This window comes from Thamnophis sirtalis, unplaced genomic scaffold (assembly GCF_051295495.1).
Source record: "Thamnophis sirtalis isolate CommonGarterSnake01/CBP01778 unplaced genomic scaffold, rThaSir2_p1.2 scaffold_1, whole genome shotgun sequence".
NCBI lineage: Eukaryota > Metazoa > Chordata > Lepidosauria > Squamata > Natricidae > Thamnophis > Thamnophis sirtalis.
In genome coordinates, this window is record NW_028261381.1 from 71,437,571 (window position 1) to 71,454,575 (window position 17,005).

A 17,005-nucleotide genomic window follows, 5' to 3' on the forward strand; every position below is an offset into this window, starting at 1 on the left:
GATTATTTTTAACCCTTGCTTCAAAGAGGGAAATCCAGTCTTCCCAGGTTTTTCCAAGAATGCTTTTTAATTTATACTTTACTTTCAGATGGTCATCAACCTACAGCCATAATTGGGACTGCAGCTTTGGTCACGTCACCATGGTCATAAGAAATTGGACCCAATTTTACAATAATTTTTATGACTGTCATTAAATGAATTGCTGTGATCATGAAGCAAATCCAGCTTGTTTGTTTTGCTGGAAACTGACAAAATTGTAATCATGTAACTGTGTGTATAAGGTCATAAGAGCAGGGGTCACAAGCCATTTTGGCAAGGCCATTGTAACTTTGAACCATAATTAAATGAACAGTTGGGGGCTATCTCTGTTTTCCCTTGGGCTTGGGATAGGGTACATTTCCCTTTGATTGATTCAGCCAAAGAACCAAGTATTTGTCTTTTATCTTTTTCATTTTATTTACTTGCTGCTGGTCAGCAAAGCAATCCAGGACAATACAGGTAGTCCTCAACTTATGACCAACTCACCAACTGTTCAAAGTTAAAACAGATGTACCCTGGGGATAGTCATGTGGCCAAACTTCAGGAGCTCAGCAACATGGGTACCTTTACAGTCATTTGTAGCATCCTGCAGTCATAAGATTGCAATTTTGTCAGTCAGTCAGTCATTTTTATTGCCGCCCATCTCATCATGATTTTTAGGCTTTAACAGTTTAAATTAGACTTGCAAGCAAATATATTCAGATTCTGAATTTGTATTTATTTTTTTCTAAATTCTTCGACTTTATGACTACTTTAGCTGCTATATTCTGAGCTGGAATTTCTACCCTGTAGAACTGACCCAGGAAAGTGGTATACAGGTAGTCCCTGACTTACAACAGTTCATTTAGTGACTCTTTGAAGTTATAATGGCACTGAAAAAAGTGACTTATGACCATCTTTCACATGACAATTACAGCGTCCCTGAGGTCATGTGACCAAAATTCAGACACTTGGGAATTGACTCACATTTACGACCGTTGCAGTGTCCTGGGGTGATATGATCCCATTTTGCACCCTTCCAACAAGCAAAATCAATGGGGAAGACAGATTCACTTAAGAACCGTATTACTAATTGAATGACTGCAGTGATTCCGTTAACAAATGTGACAAGAAAATTTTGAAATATGGGACAAAACTCACTTAACAAATTTCTCACAGGCACATAAATTCTGGTCTCACTTGTGGTCATAAGCCGAGGACTACCTGTATATAGACTGAAAAGAAGAAGAGAATCCTTTCAGAGAAGAGAAAATTATTATGCCACAATAACTAGTTTGAATGTTGGCATATTCTGGGATCCTTCTCCAAGATCGAATACACCAGCTAGCACAATTTTCCCCCCAGAAAACTAGCACATTGTTTTATTTTTACCCAGCTTTTCAATCAGGTACAAAAGGCACCCTATATACCCTCTTGGTTGCATTGTCTTCTCAACTTCTCTTGGTTTCTCCTTCAACTATACAAGCTCTAGAGCAGGGGTTCCCATTCTTGGCAACTTTAAGACACATGGACTTCAACTCCCAATATTCCACAGCATGGCTTATTTTTGTTGTCTGTGCCCAAAGCAATTCATACATACAGTATTTCTCCAACCACATACATTCTTTCCCACAGTAAGGTTACTGTTTCCTTTCGTCTATTCTCGATAAATCAAAGGCAATCTCCCATTCTGAAAATAAATTATTGGGTCAGAGGGGGGAGGAATCTAGTCCCTTTGAAGTAAAGGCAGTGCATATTCACAATGTAAACAATGTGTAAGTCAGATGCTCAACTAACCACAGACTCCTGCATGTCCCTAGGTAGATCAAACAGTCTTGTTTTGCCCGCTGGAAATGGTTTGAATTGAGACTTTGTCAAATCTTGAGAAAAGGAGTTCCAGAATCCCAGAATAACCAATGAGGGCACCGCCCAAAATGTTATGCAGGGCAACAGGTTTGCTCAGATTGAGTATGCATGTTTGCTTGGAAATTAATCCTATAGAATTTAATAAAGATGGCAGAGGATTATAGCCTTAGCTGTTTGATTTGATGTACCCATCATTTGTGTTTACTTCTAAATGTAATCCTGTCCTTAGTGAGGTCTTCTTAAAGTATGAAATAGTCTTGATAAATTTCCTGTTGAAAGAGACAATGTACAATAAGAACTGGAAAAACAGTAGATACAACATTTTAACTTCTATGCAGCTAGATGTATCAATACCAATACACATCAACACATTTATAATTTATTTAATAACATTTAAATGTGGGGCACTACTGTTTAAAAATACTGGGGCAGTATGTACCACACAAGTGACTAAATCTATTACAAGCTGCCAAGTGTATGTTACCTCTATAGAGAGAATGCTATAATTGAGGAGACCAGGGGATATGAATCACATACTGTGTGGGAAATACCTACTGTATATGTAAGGTCATATACAGGATCTTGCTGGCCACATTTATCTTCATGCATATGAGCCCATTTATATTGGAAGAGGCACTATTTCAAATATTCAGATTCGAAACCAATTAGGTCTTAAGAGACAAATGTCTTCATTTCAAGCCCCATGGCAGGATAAGCAGCAAATAAATGGAACCAAGTTTAATAAATGAGGCCCAGTCAGACATGGACAGAAATAGTTTAAGGCCTGATGCTCCACAGTCCAAGTTAGTATCCCTAATATCTGGGGATACTAGTATCAGTATAAATGATTTGATGATCATTAGATGGCAACTAGCTGGATCATCCAGATTTTTTTCAGGCCAGGTCTGGTAGCACTGGATGTCCCTGCACCAGATGCAGCTTGTGAACTAGCTCCAAATCATACCAGATAATCCATACGTGTGAAGATATATTCCTGTTATGCGTGAAAGGGTTCTGTAGCTGATGTTTCCTTGGAAAAGCTAACTCGTGATCTTTCTGTCTCCTGTCTTTCTCTTTTCCCTTCCATCGCCTGATTTGCTCCCATTGTTTCTAGGGTGCTTCAAAGTGGGTTAGAGGTAGAACGTTTGCGACTCAGGAACTTTTACCATTACTACCATTCCAAGCGTGGCATGTGGAATTCACACGGCAAGAAGACACCCAAAGACTAAGCACCAGCTCGGCCATCAGCTGGACTCCTCCTCCTCCTGGTCTTCTTTAAGCAGGAACAAGGAAGCAGCAGCCACTGGACTCCACAGCATGACCCAGCACAGTTTTTCTACTGCTACAGGTAGCCTTCTGGATGCAGCGTCTGTCAAGAGGCCAGGCCAAGAGCACTCGGAGTGGAGGTTTTCTACAGAACTACTATTTAAAGCAAACCATGTTTATTTTGGGGTTTTTTGGTGACTTTTTCTTAAAGGGTCTAATTTCTTAGTCAGCAATTACATTTATTAACTCGGTAGTGCTGAAAGGCAAGGAGTACTGCTAATAGGAGAGTGAGGTAAGCCCACCAGTATTACTGCCAACCAGGAATGAGCTGGTGCAGCTTCTCAAAGCTCATGTAACTGTCAGGAAAAGTTTATGACTGTATTTGCCCTACTTTAACTCCTGAAGTGAGCAGGGAAGGGGGGAGACTCTTCAATATGGAACCACAAATGGTTCCTTCTTGATGTGTCTAGGCCACTGCACACTTTCATGCCAGTGGGAGACGCTGAATAGAACTGTAAAAAAAAATCTCAAAGGGGCATAAAAAGACTTGTATTGGGTGAGAGGTGCTCCAGTTCCTTCCATACAATTTTGGATTTTTGTTCCCTGCTAGCTCTGCTGCTTTTGCTGCTCCAGTCCCTCAGTTATATTGTGCCTCAGGTACAGTGGTGGGTTCTGGATCCCGTTCCAACTGGTACGGTTGGAACGGGCCTGGCATCACCCACATGGATGTGTGTGGCGCGCGCATGCATCGTACCTGCCTGTGATGCCTTCGTAAGCCTCTGCAATGCTCCAGCTGCTCAGTGGAGCATCGCACAGGCGCTGTACATGGCAGGCGTATGCGTGGAAGTGCTAAAGACTTAAAGGACAGGTAGAGCTCAGGCAGGCGGGTGGGTCCTCCGGAGCACCGTACCAGAATGGAACCCTGTGCTCCGGGCAGGCTCCGGTATGTCCGTACCAGGGCTTACCACCTGCAACCCACCACTGCTGAGGTAGGAATTGCTCCAGAACTCCGCATTCAACAGAATTATAAATAACCATCTCCAACATGAGATGGTGGAACAAATGCACTCCCCTGAAAAATTAGCTTTATAAGGAGGAAGGAATAGCCAGGAAAGAGTTTATTGGAACTTTGGGGCTCCAGCATTTTTGTGGTGTGATTTCCTCATCAAAGGAATGGGAAGTATTTTAGGTTTTCTGTTCTCCTACCTCTTTGGGTCCTCTAAAATCAAACCTCCACTTTTCTCCCCTGGGAGACACATAGGCTCCCAACAACAGGATAACTTTCCAGTAGAAAGGTAGAGAGACTGTAGAATTGGCAAAGGAACAGGAAGCAGAAAGTGCAACTAACTCCCTTTCCTTCCACAACATAGTTGCTTCTGAATATCCTCCTCATTTTTCTTCATCTGTTGCTTGGTACGGACCAAGACTGGACTAATACAAGAGACAAAATATGTTTGGTGTAATTGTCGGCAGAGAAGCAAAGGTTAAATAGAAATTATGGGAACAAAGGAATTTTTGGGTTGTGATGGGCTTGCAGTAGGAGTCACTGCCCATACTTCCCTACTCTGTGCCATGTTAACGGAAAACCCAACATTTAAAAAAAAAACACAACCAACATCCTTTTTATTTGGGAGAGACAGAACCTAAGAATGTAGACTAGGGACTGAAAAGATTGACTTGGTACGAAGGGGCTGACCATGTCCCCCCCCACCCCTCAATTACTGTTTTTGGAGCAACCTTCTCTCTTTATATACAGCGTATCAAAAATAGAGAGTGAATGAGGTTTCCCTACTTTCTGGCTTCATCTTTGGGTTGCTATGGTGAGAGTATCAAAACAGGAGTAGAGAGAAGGGCAAAACAATATTTCCAAGCTAATTTCTGTGAAATTATGAGGTAGAAAGCTGTTTTCAGAAAGTTATGTCTGATTTTTTTTAATGGATATTGTTATTAAAAAAAATAAAGTAAATGTCCTGGTTCTGACTTTTTTTCTCGAGTTTCTGTTTTGTAAATTCGTTTGAAGTCATGGTACCAAGTTTCCTTCCTGCAGAGGCCCAAACAAGGCCTGCAGTATTGATAGAAGACACTTTGCAGGCTCAGTTGTTGCTTCCTCCAGATCACCAAAAGGATTTCCCATCCTCTCTGCCAGGTGCTTTTGTACTCAACCAGGTGCAGTTCTGTTTTCACAGAATAGGGAATTAGTCTCGTTAGTTCTTTCATAACATACTTAACTGGCTCAGGTGAGCATATCATGCCTTCAGCTAAACCCAATCAGCCCTGGGATTAATTGTTGCCCCATAAAGGCACAATTGGTTGGGGCTACAATCCAGGGGTGAAATTCAGCAGGTTCTGGAGAACCGGTAGCAGAAATTTTGAGTAGTTCGGAGAACTGGTGAATACCACCTCTGACTGGCCCCAAAGTGGGGTGGGAATGGGGATTTTGCAGTATCCTTCCCCTGCCATGCCCACCAAGCCACGCCCATAGAACCGGTAGTAAAAAAAAAAAGAATTTCACCACTGCTCCAACCCCTCCTCCAAGTCAGCCTATCATGCAAACATCTATGGTGATTCTGAGTCATCCAGGTCATGGCTGTCCCAAAGGTGCTTTTTCAAAAGGCAACTGGTCTTCCTTTGTTTTTCCTTGAAGATGTTTTGCTTCTCATCCACTCAGAACTGAACTGAAGAAGCTTCTTGGATGAGAAGCAAAACATTTCCAAAGACAAACAAAACATCCAGTTGCCTTTTGAAAAATCACCTTTGACTTGGTAGGAAGGGGCTGACCATTCCCACCACCACCACTCAAGGACTGTTTTTGGAGCAATCTCTCTTTATATACAGCGCATCAAATATAGAGAGTGAATGAGGTTTCACTAATTTTCTTTTTCTAAATCAAAATCATCTTTGGGATTATCCTTCAAACAAACTCAAGAGAGCTGATCTAAGGCTAACCCCCTTCTTCCTCCTGCTAAAACAGAGATGAAAACCCTGGAATGATTTCCAAATATATCTCCATTTTGTTCCTATCCTGTAGGCACGTTGTGTGGAAAGCATTGGTAGAAATAAACACACGAAAGGAGAAGATGAGCTGACTGCTCTTCACATGACTGGAACATCTGGAATGATGTGCTGTCAATGGCAGGAGTGGAGTTTCCTTGAGGGAACTGACTCAGAAATCTTTGGCATATATAGCCACTTATTAGAGCAGTTTACACCCAAGCAAATATACCTGAAATATGTTTTCACCTGAAGCTATAAACAGAGAATAGCATCGCACACAAAAGTGTGATACAATGCTCTTTGGTATATATCGGGTAGACTATTCGGGCTAAAGCCAAGTTGATGAATCTTAATCAGGAGAAGGTAGATTTATTGAACAATCTGTTAAATTTATGAGAGTTTTTTTCCATTGGTTGATAAGAATAAATGCTGTTAAAAAGAGAGTCTGTTCAAGAAAAGAGCAGGAGATGCTAACTCTCTGCAAATCTTTCCGAAAAAGCTTTTAAAAACTCACCATGAAAATAGCTTGTTGCTTCAAGGAGCTGTTTGGTTACTGTAATTATTTTTGTAACACCTAACAAAAAAATCCCTTTCTCTTTTCTTTGCTGCCCTTCTCCTCTTCTCAATTTCTGTTCTCCCCCCCCCCCCTTCTTCCTTTTGGCTGGGAATGAGAGAATTGTCTGGGTCGGTATGTATATTCTTGGTTTTTGGTTTTTTTAAAATGAATGTAAAGGCTCTGTGTGTGTGAGAGAGAGAGAGGGAGGGAGGGGGAGAGAGAGCGCAGTGTGTAAGTGTAGTTGGGGGGGAATTCATTTTATATGAGCATAGTACCTTATTTTATAGACAACTTTGATCAGTGATATTGATTCAGTTTTTCAGTATGGTTTTCTGTGTTACAGATTTTGGCAAGGGTGTTGAATGCACATGAGGCATGTTTTAGCAGTAATAAGCAGGCAGGGATGTAGAGAGGCACCGAGGCTTATCAGAATTATATTTGCCTCATGTGGCTGGTTGCTCAGTCTGAGCAAACAAAAGAAGAGCATCAATAATGCTGCTGTCCCATATGGTACCTCACATGCAGAAAACCAGATCAGCCAAGTCCCTCCCTCCCTAGCTATTTTCAGCCAGGGTGGGGCTATGTATGTGTGTGTTTTCTAAATATGTGGATGAATGTAGGGGGGAATGGAACTCTTGCTTTGCCCTACACAAAGGCCTGTGGGTGGAGATGCATTATTTGCAAGAACTTTGGAATAAAGAATTGGAATGCCTCACATTTACTAATCAATGTGAAGGCTCTTGGAGAATATTTCGCATGGTTTTTAAATCTTAGGATGAGTTTAATTCAACACCATGTGCAAATGTTCAGATTTACCTCTGAGAATGTGTAAAAAGGTTAGCCTTAAAGATGCATTTGGATCCATAGTGGGCAAGAATGCTTCCTATCTAATGTGGGCACTCGCTTTAGACCTATTGTCTTTCCCATAAAGAAGTAGTATCTTTTTTTGGGTCTTGGGCCCATGCAGGCTAAGGCAAATGCTTATTACAGTTAAGAAGGCAGTTGCTGCATTTTTAACTCTCTTTACGTTCATGCAGCTACTTTGAGAATCCTGGAATATTCACTGCTGCTTTAAGGAATATCCAACAGGTTCAGACAGGGTGCTTGCATTGGATCTGAAGCACCTTTGTCTGTTTTGCATTTGAATCTGTCACCTCTCCAGTTGGCTGACAACCACTTTATGCTGGAAATATAAAATGTTGCAGGTCACTTATGCAGAGGAAATGAGCTTGCTCCGCTCTCAGGCTGTTCTGGTTTATATTTATACCTCTATCCATTAATATGCTTTTTGAAGAGTAACTTAGTTTAAACATCTGAATGTGATTTTCAATTATGTGCAAAAAGGTAGTACTATATGAATAATTATACATTTACAAAGCGTGATATGTAGCAAAAGAAGATTTTTATTTTACAGTGGAAAAACAATGTGCCATCCTTGATTTACAGTTTTGAAATGATAAGATGTGTCTGTTTTTTTGCTTATAAACTGGCTCTTTATCAACAAACCCGAAACAGTAATCAACATTATCCTGTGGATAGATAGACAATGATGGATTGACAGACAGATCCCTTGTGTTTTTGTCCTTTAATCTGCCTTTCTTTTCTAAGGCAATTAAAAAAAATGGACACAAGTACAATAAAGCCAAACTATACCTGCTAGGCAAGTAGGATCAAATTTGGTCACAGTAACCAAATTGCTGCCAACTAAGCTTGAAGTAGGTCAAATCAGTCGTCAAAGTGATAAAAGAAATGAGAAAGAAATATATACATTAAAGCATGTAGACACCACCCCGGTTGGTGTCCTACAAAAGAAAGAATTTATACTTGCTCTCTACTATATTAAACTGGGGAAAACCCAGCACTACTTTACTGTTCTTCTTTACAGCTGGTTGAGCATGATGATGCATCAGCAAAATGTCTCCTAAGCAGTGCTCAGGATCTGTTTTATTAACGTCAACCCCGTCCTACAGGTTTTCATGGGGTGGGGTGGGGTGGGGTGCGGTTGGGCAGGGTAAGAACACGGTGGCATTCTGAATAACTCTTGGGGGGGCTATGTTTAGAACCAAAGAGGTGGGGAAATGTGGACGGGAACCATGGCACGACAAAACCGCGCTCCACTAAAGCGCGCCCGATTAAAGCACGTTGCTGATGTCATCAGCAGGACGACAACAGCGACCGCGGAGAAAAAAGGGCGCTTTAAATAGCGCTTTGAAAGCAAGCCAATTCAAGTTAAGGTAAGGGTTAGGTTTAGGGTTAGGTTAAAGGTTAGGGTTAGGTTTAGGGTTAGGTTAAGGGTTAGGATTAGGTTTAGCGTTAGGTTAAGGGTTAGGGTTAGGTTTAGGATTAGGTTTAGGGGGGGTTAGGTTTAGGGGTTAATTTTAGCTTTAGCGTTTACAGCGTGCTTTTTCTCCGCGCTGTTGTCGTGCTGTGATGATGTCAGCTACGCAGTTTCGTCGAGCGCGCTTTAGTCGAACGCGGTTTTGTGGTGGAACCGACGGGAACCACTCCTAAGAAAAGGAAAGACCCACAGTCTCTCTCTTTACTGGGGTTAGGAAAGTAAACATTTTCTTTTCTTTGAAATAACTACTACAACAATCTATTTAGGGACCATAGTATTTCTTTCTGTGCTAAAAGCTGCAGCTTTCAGGCAGAAGCTTAGCCCCGTGTCAAGCACACACAGAGATGTGGATCTGATGCAAATGACTACAGCCCAAAGTTCTGGTGTTCCCTTAGGCCAGGGGTAGTCAACCTTTTTATACCTACCGCTCACTTTTGTATCTCTGTTAGTAGTAAAATTTTCTAACCGCCCACCGGTTCCACAGTAATAGTGATTTATAAAGTAGGGAAGTAACTTTACTTTATAAAATTTATAAAGCATAGTTACAGCAAACCCCTTCCGCCCACCATGAAAGCTGGAACGCCCATTAGTGGGCGGTAGGGACCAGGTTGACTACCACTGCCTTAGGCAAATGCATGATGTTAAACAACTACAGATGGAGTAGCTCTCCTAGGCATGATCCTGGCCCTAATTAGTGGTTATTTTACATTTTGTTAGAGAAAAGCTACCACACTGAAGACAAAATACGGGCATTGAACAGTCCCACAGTGAAGTTCCATCACAAAGAAGAGAGTCCTCTTCCCAATGGCTACATGAAACGATATTAATGAATAAATCTCATCAGTGCCCAGAGGCATTTGGCTGCATCTCTGTTTCACAAAAGGTCAAAAAGCTGGTTGGGGTCTGGTTTTTGTTTCTAGGGAGTGAAGCTGCTTTTCTCCTCCAATTCACCTTCAGGTATCCACAGCTGTTCATTCCTGTTTGTTGCTCCGTTTTCAGAAGTCATGAGTGGTATCTCATGCATGTGGAGACTTGATCTAATGCCGCTCTAAGCAGATTGCGAAAATGTACATTAATTCCATTAAGTTGCTGTTTTGAACCTTTAGCTTTATGTCAAAATTAAGTCTCCTTAGAGTTCTCCGGTAAAGCTGATCTAATATAGTAATGTATAGACTACACACTTTCTACTTTCCATCTGAATTACTACAACAGGGATGATCAGCCTGTAGGCCATTTATAGTCCCTCAATGCTCCATCTATAGATCCATAACTCCTCCCAGAGTATGGGGAGGGGTTTTTCTATTTCGGCATAGGGTTTAATGTCATAAGAAAAACAACTGTTTAAGAGTCTGCAAGAATTAGGGAATGATGCTTGATTTTTACCTCTCTCTAATTCCTAAAATGAAAAGAATGAGACTGAAATTTCAATCCTACCTGTCTAACAAAGACATCGCCCCCCACCCCAGCCTACAGTTAAGGCATAAAACAGTTTAGTTCTCCCTTGCCTAAAATTTTCACACTCATCTGACTAAAATGAACTTCATTCACTATTTCATCAGATGTTTTTTGCAAATCTGGTTGACTTGCTCAAGTCTCTCTGAGCAAGGTCAACCTAGACATATTATGTATCTTAAAAGGATCATGATTTGGACCATTGCAGGTATTACAATTAGAGCCCATAGAATGGCGGTTGTTTAAATGATCAAATCAAAAGTCCTGAGGATCCACCGAATACCCAGGAATCGGGAACTGATATTGTCTTGTGGTTCAGATAAGTATTCAATGAGCAAGCCACAGATAAGTCTACAATTGAGGACTATCAAACCTTAGTTTGTTAAATGGCAAAGAACATACATATATTCTCCTACTTGCATTTCAGTGGAATGGAGTCAGCCTGAACCCCTTCTTATTTAAGGCAATCATGAGGCATCCTGCTCTGACTGTCCCACCCACTGAAGATGGGAGACTAAGAAGGAGACATCAAAAATGGAGTGACCAAGTCACTCTGCTGAATACCAGAATGGGTAGTCTGCTGATTTTTTAGCTGGCTCAAGGTCTTAAAAAGCCAAAATCATATTGGAACCAGATCCTTAATAGATACCTTCACTGTTGCAGATGTTGTTGATCACTGGAAAGCTTGGAGATCTTTGCAGAAGCTCCACCATCCAATGATATGTGGGAAGGACGTTTTGTGATAACACCAGTCCTATAGAATATCTGTCCCCTGAAATATTCCTATAGAATAACCTCTCCCCTGAAATTTAGTTTTAGGCACCCATCAAAGAGCTCATTCTTCACCCAAGCTGCCTGTGATGAATGGCTTGTTATTCATTGAGTTGCTTCCTTTTCTCCTGCGCCACTTTGTTGAATATTTATAATAGTTTCGATTGACTGATTTTAATTGTGTTTTAATTATTTGTAAACTAGCCTGAGATGCAGTTGCAGCTTAATTAGCCTTCCCCAGTAGTGTTGCCAGATATGTTGATTTGCAAATTGCATCATTCCCAAAAAGTATGCCATTGGTGATGGGAGTGCCTAGCTATCTCTTAGGATATAAACACTAAGCAATAGCAGTTAACAGCCTGGATTTCTCCACTGCAGGAGGAAGGTTGCTCACCATGCCTGCAACTTATTTATTAAAGTACAAAAAGGAGCTGAAACAGAAGAGGACAAAGCAAATGGTCAAACACCATTTCAAGTGCAGGTTTGCTACACAGAAAAAGCTATCTGGCCACATCAACTGCATCAACTACTGCTTTAGTTAGCAATGCCCATTGTACTGTAGTAAAATTATAGCACTGAAATCAAGATGTTTAACATACATATTGTGAACTGTAGCTTACAAGGCTTAGAGGAACTTGTGAAAAATTGAGAAATGAATCAAAAGAAAAAAAACCTAGGGACTAGCCAAACAAGTGATATCTGTTGAATGTACCATGATGGCACCGTGGTTAGAATGCAGTATTGCAAGCTAATTTTGCCAACTGCCAGCAGTTCAATTCTCACCAGCTCAAGGTAGACTCAAAGTTCCATCTTTCCAAGGTTGGTAAAGTGAGGGCCCAGATTGTTGGGGGTAAGATGCTGACTCTTTAATATACTGCTTAGAGGGGGCTGTAAAGCACTGTGAAGCGGTATATAAGTCTAAGTGCTATATGTAGATACCTATTTGTGTCTGCCAAGTAGAAGTATCAATAGCTTGGAGGACTTTATTTTTAAAGATACCCAGCTTCTCAATTAATTGTGCCTAGTCTTCAAGAAAACAAAAATTAAATTTAGAGAGTGAAGAATGTTTCCAAGGTGTTAAGCACTGCTGGCTTGCAAAATCTCAAAAGACAGACTTATTCAACTCTTTCCCTTCTTCCATCAATTAATTTTTGTCTTCTATACTACAAATCTATCCTTTTAAAATGAGAACCTGGTGAAGGTGTTGCAAGAATTTTACAAGTCATTCTCGCCCTTTTTGATGCAGAGCAGTGTAATTTATAAAACATCTAAAACCTATGTACTAGGCAGAGTTGTGTGAAATAAAGCACATGTGGAAATATCTGGCACCTAAAACTGAAGTGTGAAACCGGTAATGAAGGATGAATAGGAGCAACAATCAAGTCTTGCTAAAACCAATCAGGTCTCGCTAAAATCTGAACAGAGAACTTGATTCTCAGTAGAACTTAATTGCATTGGCCTCAGAAAATTGGGTTTTTCATATGTCCTTTTCTCTGAAAACAGAGAGTATAAAAGGCATCTGCTTAGAAGCTTTTCTCGCTCCTGATAGGTACTATAATGTTAATCCAGGTAAAGTGATTTGAGAAACAGTATCCGAAGCATTGGAGAATTCCACTAGAAAAATGACATCTTGAGATCTGGAGGAGATAGATCTTAACTTTTATTCAAGTAAGCAAAAAAACCTAAACCAATGCTCCTTCTATTCAGCTGTTTCATAGTAAAAAATAAAAATATTCATTTGCTGCTCACATTGTCAATATTCAAGTAAGATGACTTTTTAAAAAGTTTCATTCATAAAAGTGTCAATCCCATTACTCTGCTTCCTGTAATGGTTCAGGTCAAGCGTGCATCTTCTCATTAACAGTTGCTCTCTCCTACTTTACCTGAAAGTTTTTAACAAAATGTTCTCCCATTTGCATGAGGTGTGGCAGTTGCATAGGAAGACAGCATGAGCCACCCATTCAGAATGCCAGGTGCCAAGGGAGAAAAGAAATTGCTAAAATAGAACCAGGTTAGACTGAGAAGTATGAAGGATGCAGTGGATAAGAAACCAGGGGAGAACTATCTAGTTTCTTTATTTTAACACAAAAGGAGGGGGGGACTGTCTTGGTGTTCAAGGAAAGAGTTACACTTCTCTGCCTGCTTGGGGCATTTGGAGGGAATAACTTTCCGTTCACCTGTTGCTACACAGACACAAGTCTTGACTTGATAAGAGCATTCACAACACCCTCCTGAGGCAATGAGCACCACCCAGCATCAGCCACACCCTGCCTCTTCCTCGCACTTTCCTTGCTCTTCCTTACACCCTCAAGCACGCCTTCCCAAGGCAGTGAGACCTCCCTGTTGCCACCCTCGCCACCACCAACACATGGACAATCTTCAGCAGGAATGTGGATAGGCAGCTGGCCTTGAGCAATGGAGAAGCTTCCTCAGCCTCAGGAACCTAAGGAGAACCTAAGATCCCTATTTTTAAGGCAAGCTGACTGGGAATGTTGAGAGTAGTACTTCAATGTGTTTAAGAGGTACAAAGTTTGGGGAAGCCTCCATTAGAGCAGTGACAGTGAAACATAAAGATCTCACAGTTGTAAGCAAACACAAAGTTAAATAGTAGGCCACTATTGGCTAGCAACAAACCTAACCCAATTAGACGCTGCTGTTTAATTGCTATTATGTTAGTATGTATATTCATTTTAGTATTGAACCATGTGGTTTTTAATATATATTTTAATATTACTCCTCACTGATGCCTTAAAATCAAAACAGAGGTCACCCACAAAGTAAATAAAATCTATATATTATCCTATAACTACAGAACATAACATATATTTTCCTTTATGTAAGGCAGGGTGTCAAACTTGCTGCGTTATGTTGCCGTCATATGATGTTTGCAACATTTTCCTCATTTATGGAGCTGGAGTGGGTGTGGCCTACATATGACTAATCTGGCCCGCCAGCCGCCAGTTTGACACCCCTGATGTCAGGAAATAGGAACCAATACTACATCAGACTACCTCAAAAGAGAGGTAAGGGAAGCTCCCCCTGTGTGTTCCAAGCTTAGGATAGATTCATTCAGTAATTAGGACTTTAAAGGAAAACACCTTGTTGACTCACTCCCCAAAACACTCTGGGAACAAAAATACAGGCAGCCAGAAAATATTTGGTTTGACACTGTGCCAATCCAACATTCACCATGCAGAAAAACTACTGCATTCTGCACACCCAAGGTTTCCAGGCAATTTTTTAAAGGAATTCCAGGCTCAAAGGAAGATGGAGGCAATGTTCCTATTGTCCACAAGGGGGTGCAGTTGATGTAAATGTAAATAATGTAAATTATTTGCATGTAAATCATGGAAACCTCCCGTAAGTGTTAGATGGACTTCATTCCAGCCAGCGTGTCATGGATCACCTGATTTTGATGCTAGGTTCAATCTGGAATAGGTGAAGCAGTTTTAAATAGCTGTAGTTGTGTGCCTATGTTATGAATACTTTTCTTCATTACATAAATAGTTAGTCCTTGGGTTGTGACAGCCATTGGGACCAGAATTGCCATCACTAAGCAATGTGGTCATAAACTGTGATATTGCATGTTACTTATCAAGAGAATCCCAATTTCCATCATTAAGCAAGGACCTCAGCTGACCGCAACTTCTGATTTTCTGATAGTTGGGAAGTTAGTAAACAATGCCGGAAATCATGATCACATGACCATGGTCTCGGTGATGGCCAGAACTCTGAGGATTGGTCATAAGTAACCTCCCATCAATCAGCACCATTTCCAATCTGAATGATTAGCAGGTGACACACGGAGCCATTTGTTAGGGCATGCGAGATGTTGCCCTGTTAGCTCCAACTGACTTTGGTCTTCTTTTGAGGCTGTTTTTCACCCTCCGGAGGCTTCCTTGAAGCCTCGGAAGGGCAAAAAACTGGCCCTACGGGCAAACCAGACATTCAGGAACGGACTTCCAGTTTGCTCGTATGACTGTTTTTCACCCTCCAGAGGCTTCAGGGATGCTCCTGAAGCCTCCGGAGGGCCTCTGGGGGGGGGCAGGGGAGGCTGTTTTCACCCTCTCCAGGCTCCTAGAAAGCTTCTGGAGCCTGGAGAGGGCAAAAAAAGTGTGCCAAAAGCAGGGGGTGCGTGCATATGCGCAGGGGGGGAATGTTCACATGCATGCTGAGGTTGCATGCATAGCATTATGGGTGTGGCATGCCTGCGCACAACCCCCCTGCGGCTTCCCTCGCTTTTGGGACGCGATCAAAAAAAGTTAGCCCTCACTGACCTATACAGTCACAATAGTTTTTAAATATGTTCTGAGTTCAGGTCTAAAAATCAAATATTTCTGTAGTAGAATATAAAAAATGCAAATCTACCCAGCAGCTGATCTATCGCGATCTCTGGATCTCTGTCCCTCTCCGGGGACAGAGGGTCTGCAGGGCTTAGAGGCTGCTAGGATCTGAAGAAGAAGAATCGTGCTTAAACTGAATCCTACCAAAACAGAGGGGCTATAGAGTCAGGGGCTACCTCAATCTAGAGAGAGTCCATCAGGAAGGGATGTGCTCTCCCAAATGGGTCTGGCCTGTAATTTGGAGATCCTCCTGAATTTTCATCTCCTACTTGAACAGCAGATAGAGGCTATGGCCAGTAGAAACTTTGCACAATACTCAACTTACGACCACAATTGAGCCCAAAATTTCTGTTGTTAAGTGAAACATTTGTTAAGTGAGTTTTGCTCCATTTTACAACTTTTCTTACCACTGTTTTTAAGTGAATCATTGCAATTGTTAATGTTGGGAGACAGAAAGTAGTGCAGCGGAATGTACAGCTAGAGAGAAAGAATGATGCTAGTAGAAAAACACGAATAGAGTTTCAGACACTGCTAGTAAAAACAAGTAGCTTTACTACTGATAATTGCTTCACAAGCACTGATAGTAGATAGTAGATATTAGTCCAAACACAATTCAAAGAACAAACAATAGCTTACAGTTGCAGTTCCGGCAGGCCTGGGGCCTGAATGAGGTCCAGCCCCACTAAGGTTGAGTGCATGTTGTGTCTTTTTAACTGCCTTGTCTCTTTATTTTTTATTTTTTAAATCTTTTAGTATTCTTTTAAATTGTAGATTTGTAGATTTGTACATTTATTGAACATTTATAGGCCGCCCTTTTCCCTGGGGGGACTCAGGGCGGCTTACAACAATGGGGGAAGGGAGTGCAAGACAAGACGTAAAAGAAAAACGTGAGTAAAAAAAAATTGACCATAAAACACAACATTCACTCAACATTCGGGCGGGGTGAGAGTAAATCCTATCCCCAGGCCTGACGGGATAGCCAGATCTTGAGGGCTGTGCGGAAGGCCTGGACTGTGGTGAGGGTACGGATCTCCACGGGGAGGTTGTTCCATAGCGTCGGAGCTGCAACTGAGAAGGCTCTCCTCCGCATAGTCGCCAGCCGGCACTGACTGGCAGATGGAATTCGGAGGAGGCCTACCCTGTGCAATCTGATGGGACGCAGGGAGGTAATTGGCAGAAGGCGGTCTCTCAGATAGCCAGATCCACTACCATGGAGCGCTTTATAGGTGGTAAGTAGGACCTTGAAGTGCACCCGATGATCAACAGGTAGCCAGCGCAGCTCACGGAGGATCGGTGTTATGTGGGCGAACCGTGGTGCGCCCATGATCACTCGCGCGGCCGCGTTCTGGACTAGCTGAAGTCGCCGGATGCTCTTCAAGGGCAGCCCCATGTAGAGCACAT

At 41.7% G+C, this 17,005-nt stretch overlaps 1 protein-coding gene across 2 annotated transcripts in view; it reads left to right on the forward strand.

Moving 5' to 3' along the window:
• Nucleotides 1-5,108, forward strand: part of B4GALNT4 (beta-1,4-N-acetyl-galactosaminyltransferase 4) — a 205,104-nt gene extending 199,996 nt beyond the window's left edge. For both annotated transcript variants that reach the window (XM_014070640.2, XM_014070639.2), the window contains one exon: nt 2,999-5,108. In XM_014070640.2, the coding sequence (XP_013926115.2) occupies nt 2,999-3,018 (20 nt within the window). In that variant the 3' untranslated portion in view covers nt 3,019-5,108. The remainder of the gene's footprint in view (nt 1-2,998) is intronic.
• The last annotated feature ends 11,897 nt before the right edge of the window (nt 5,109-17,005 follow it).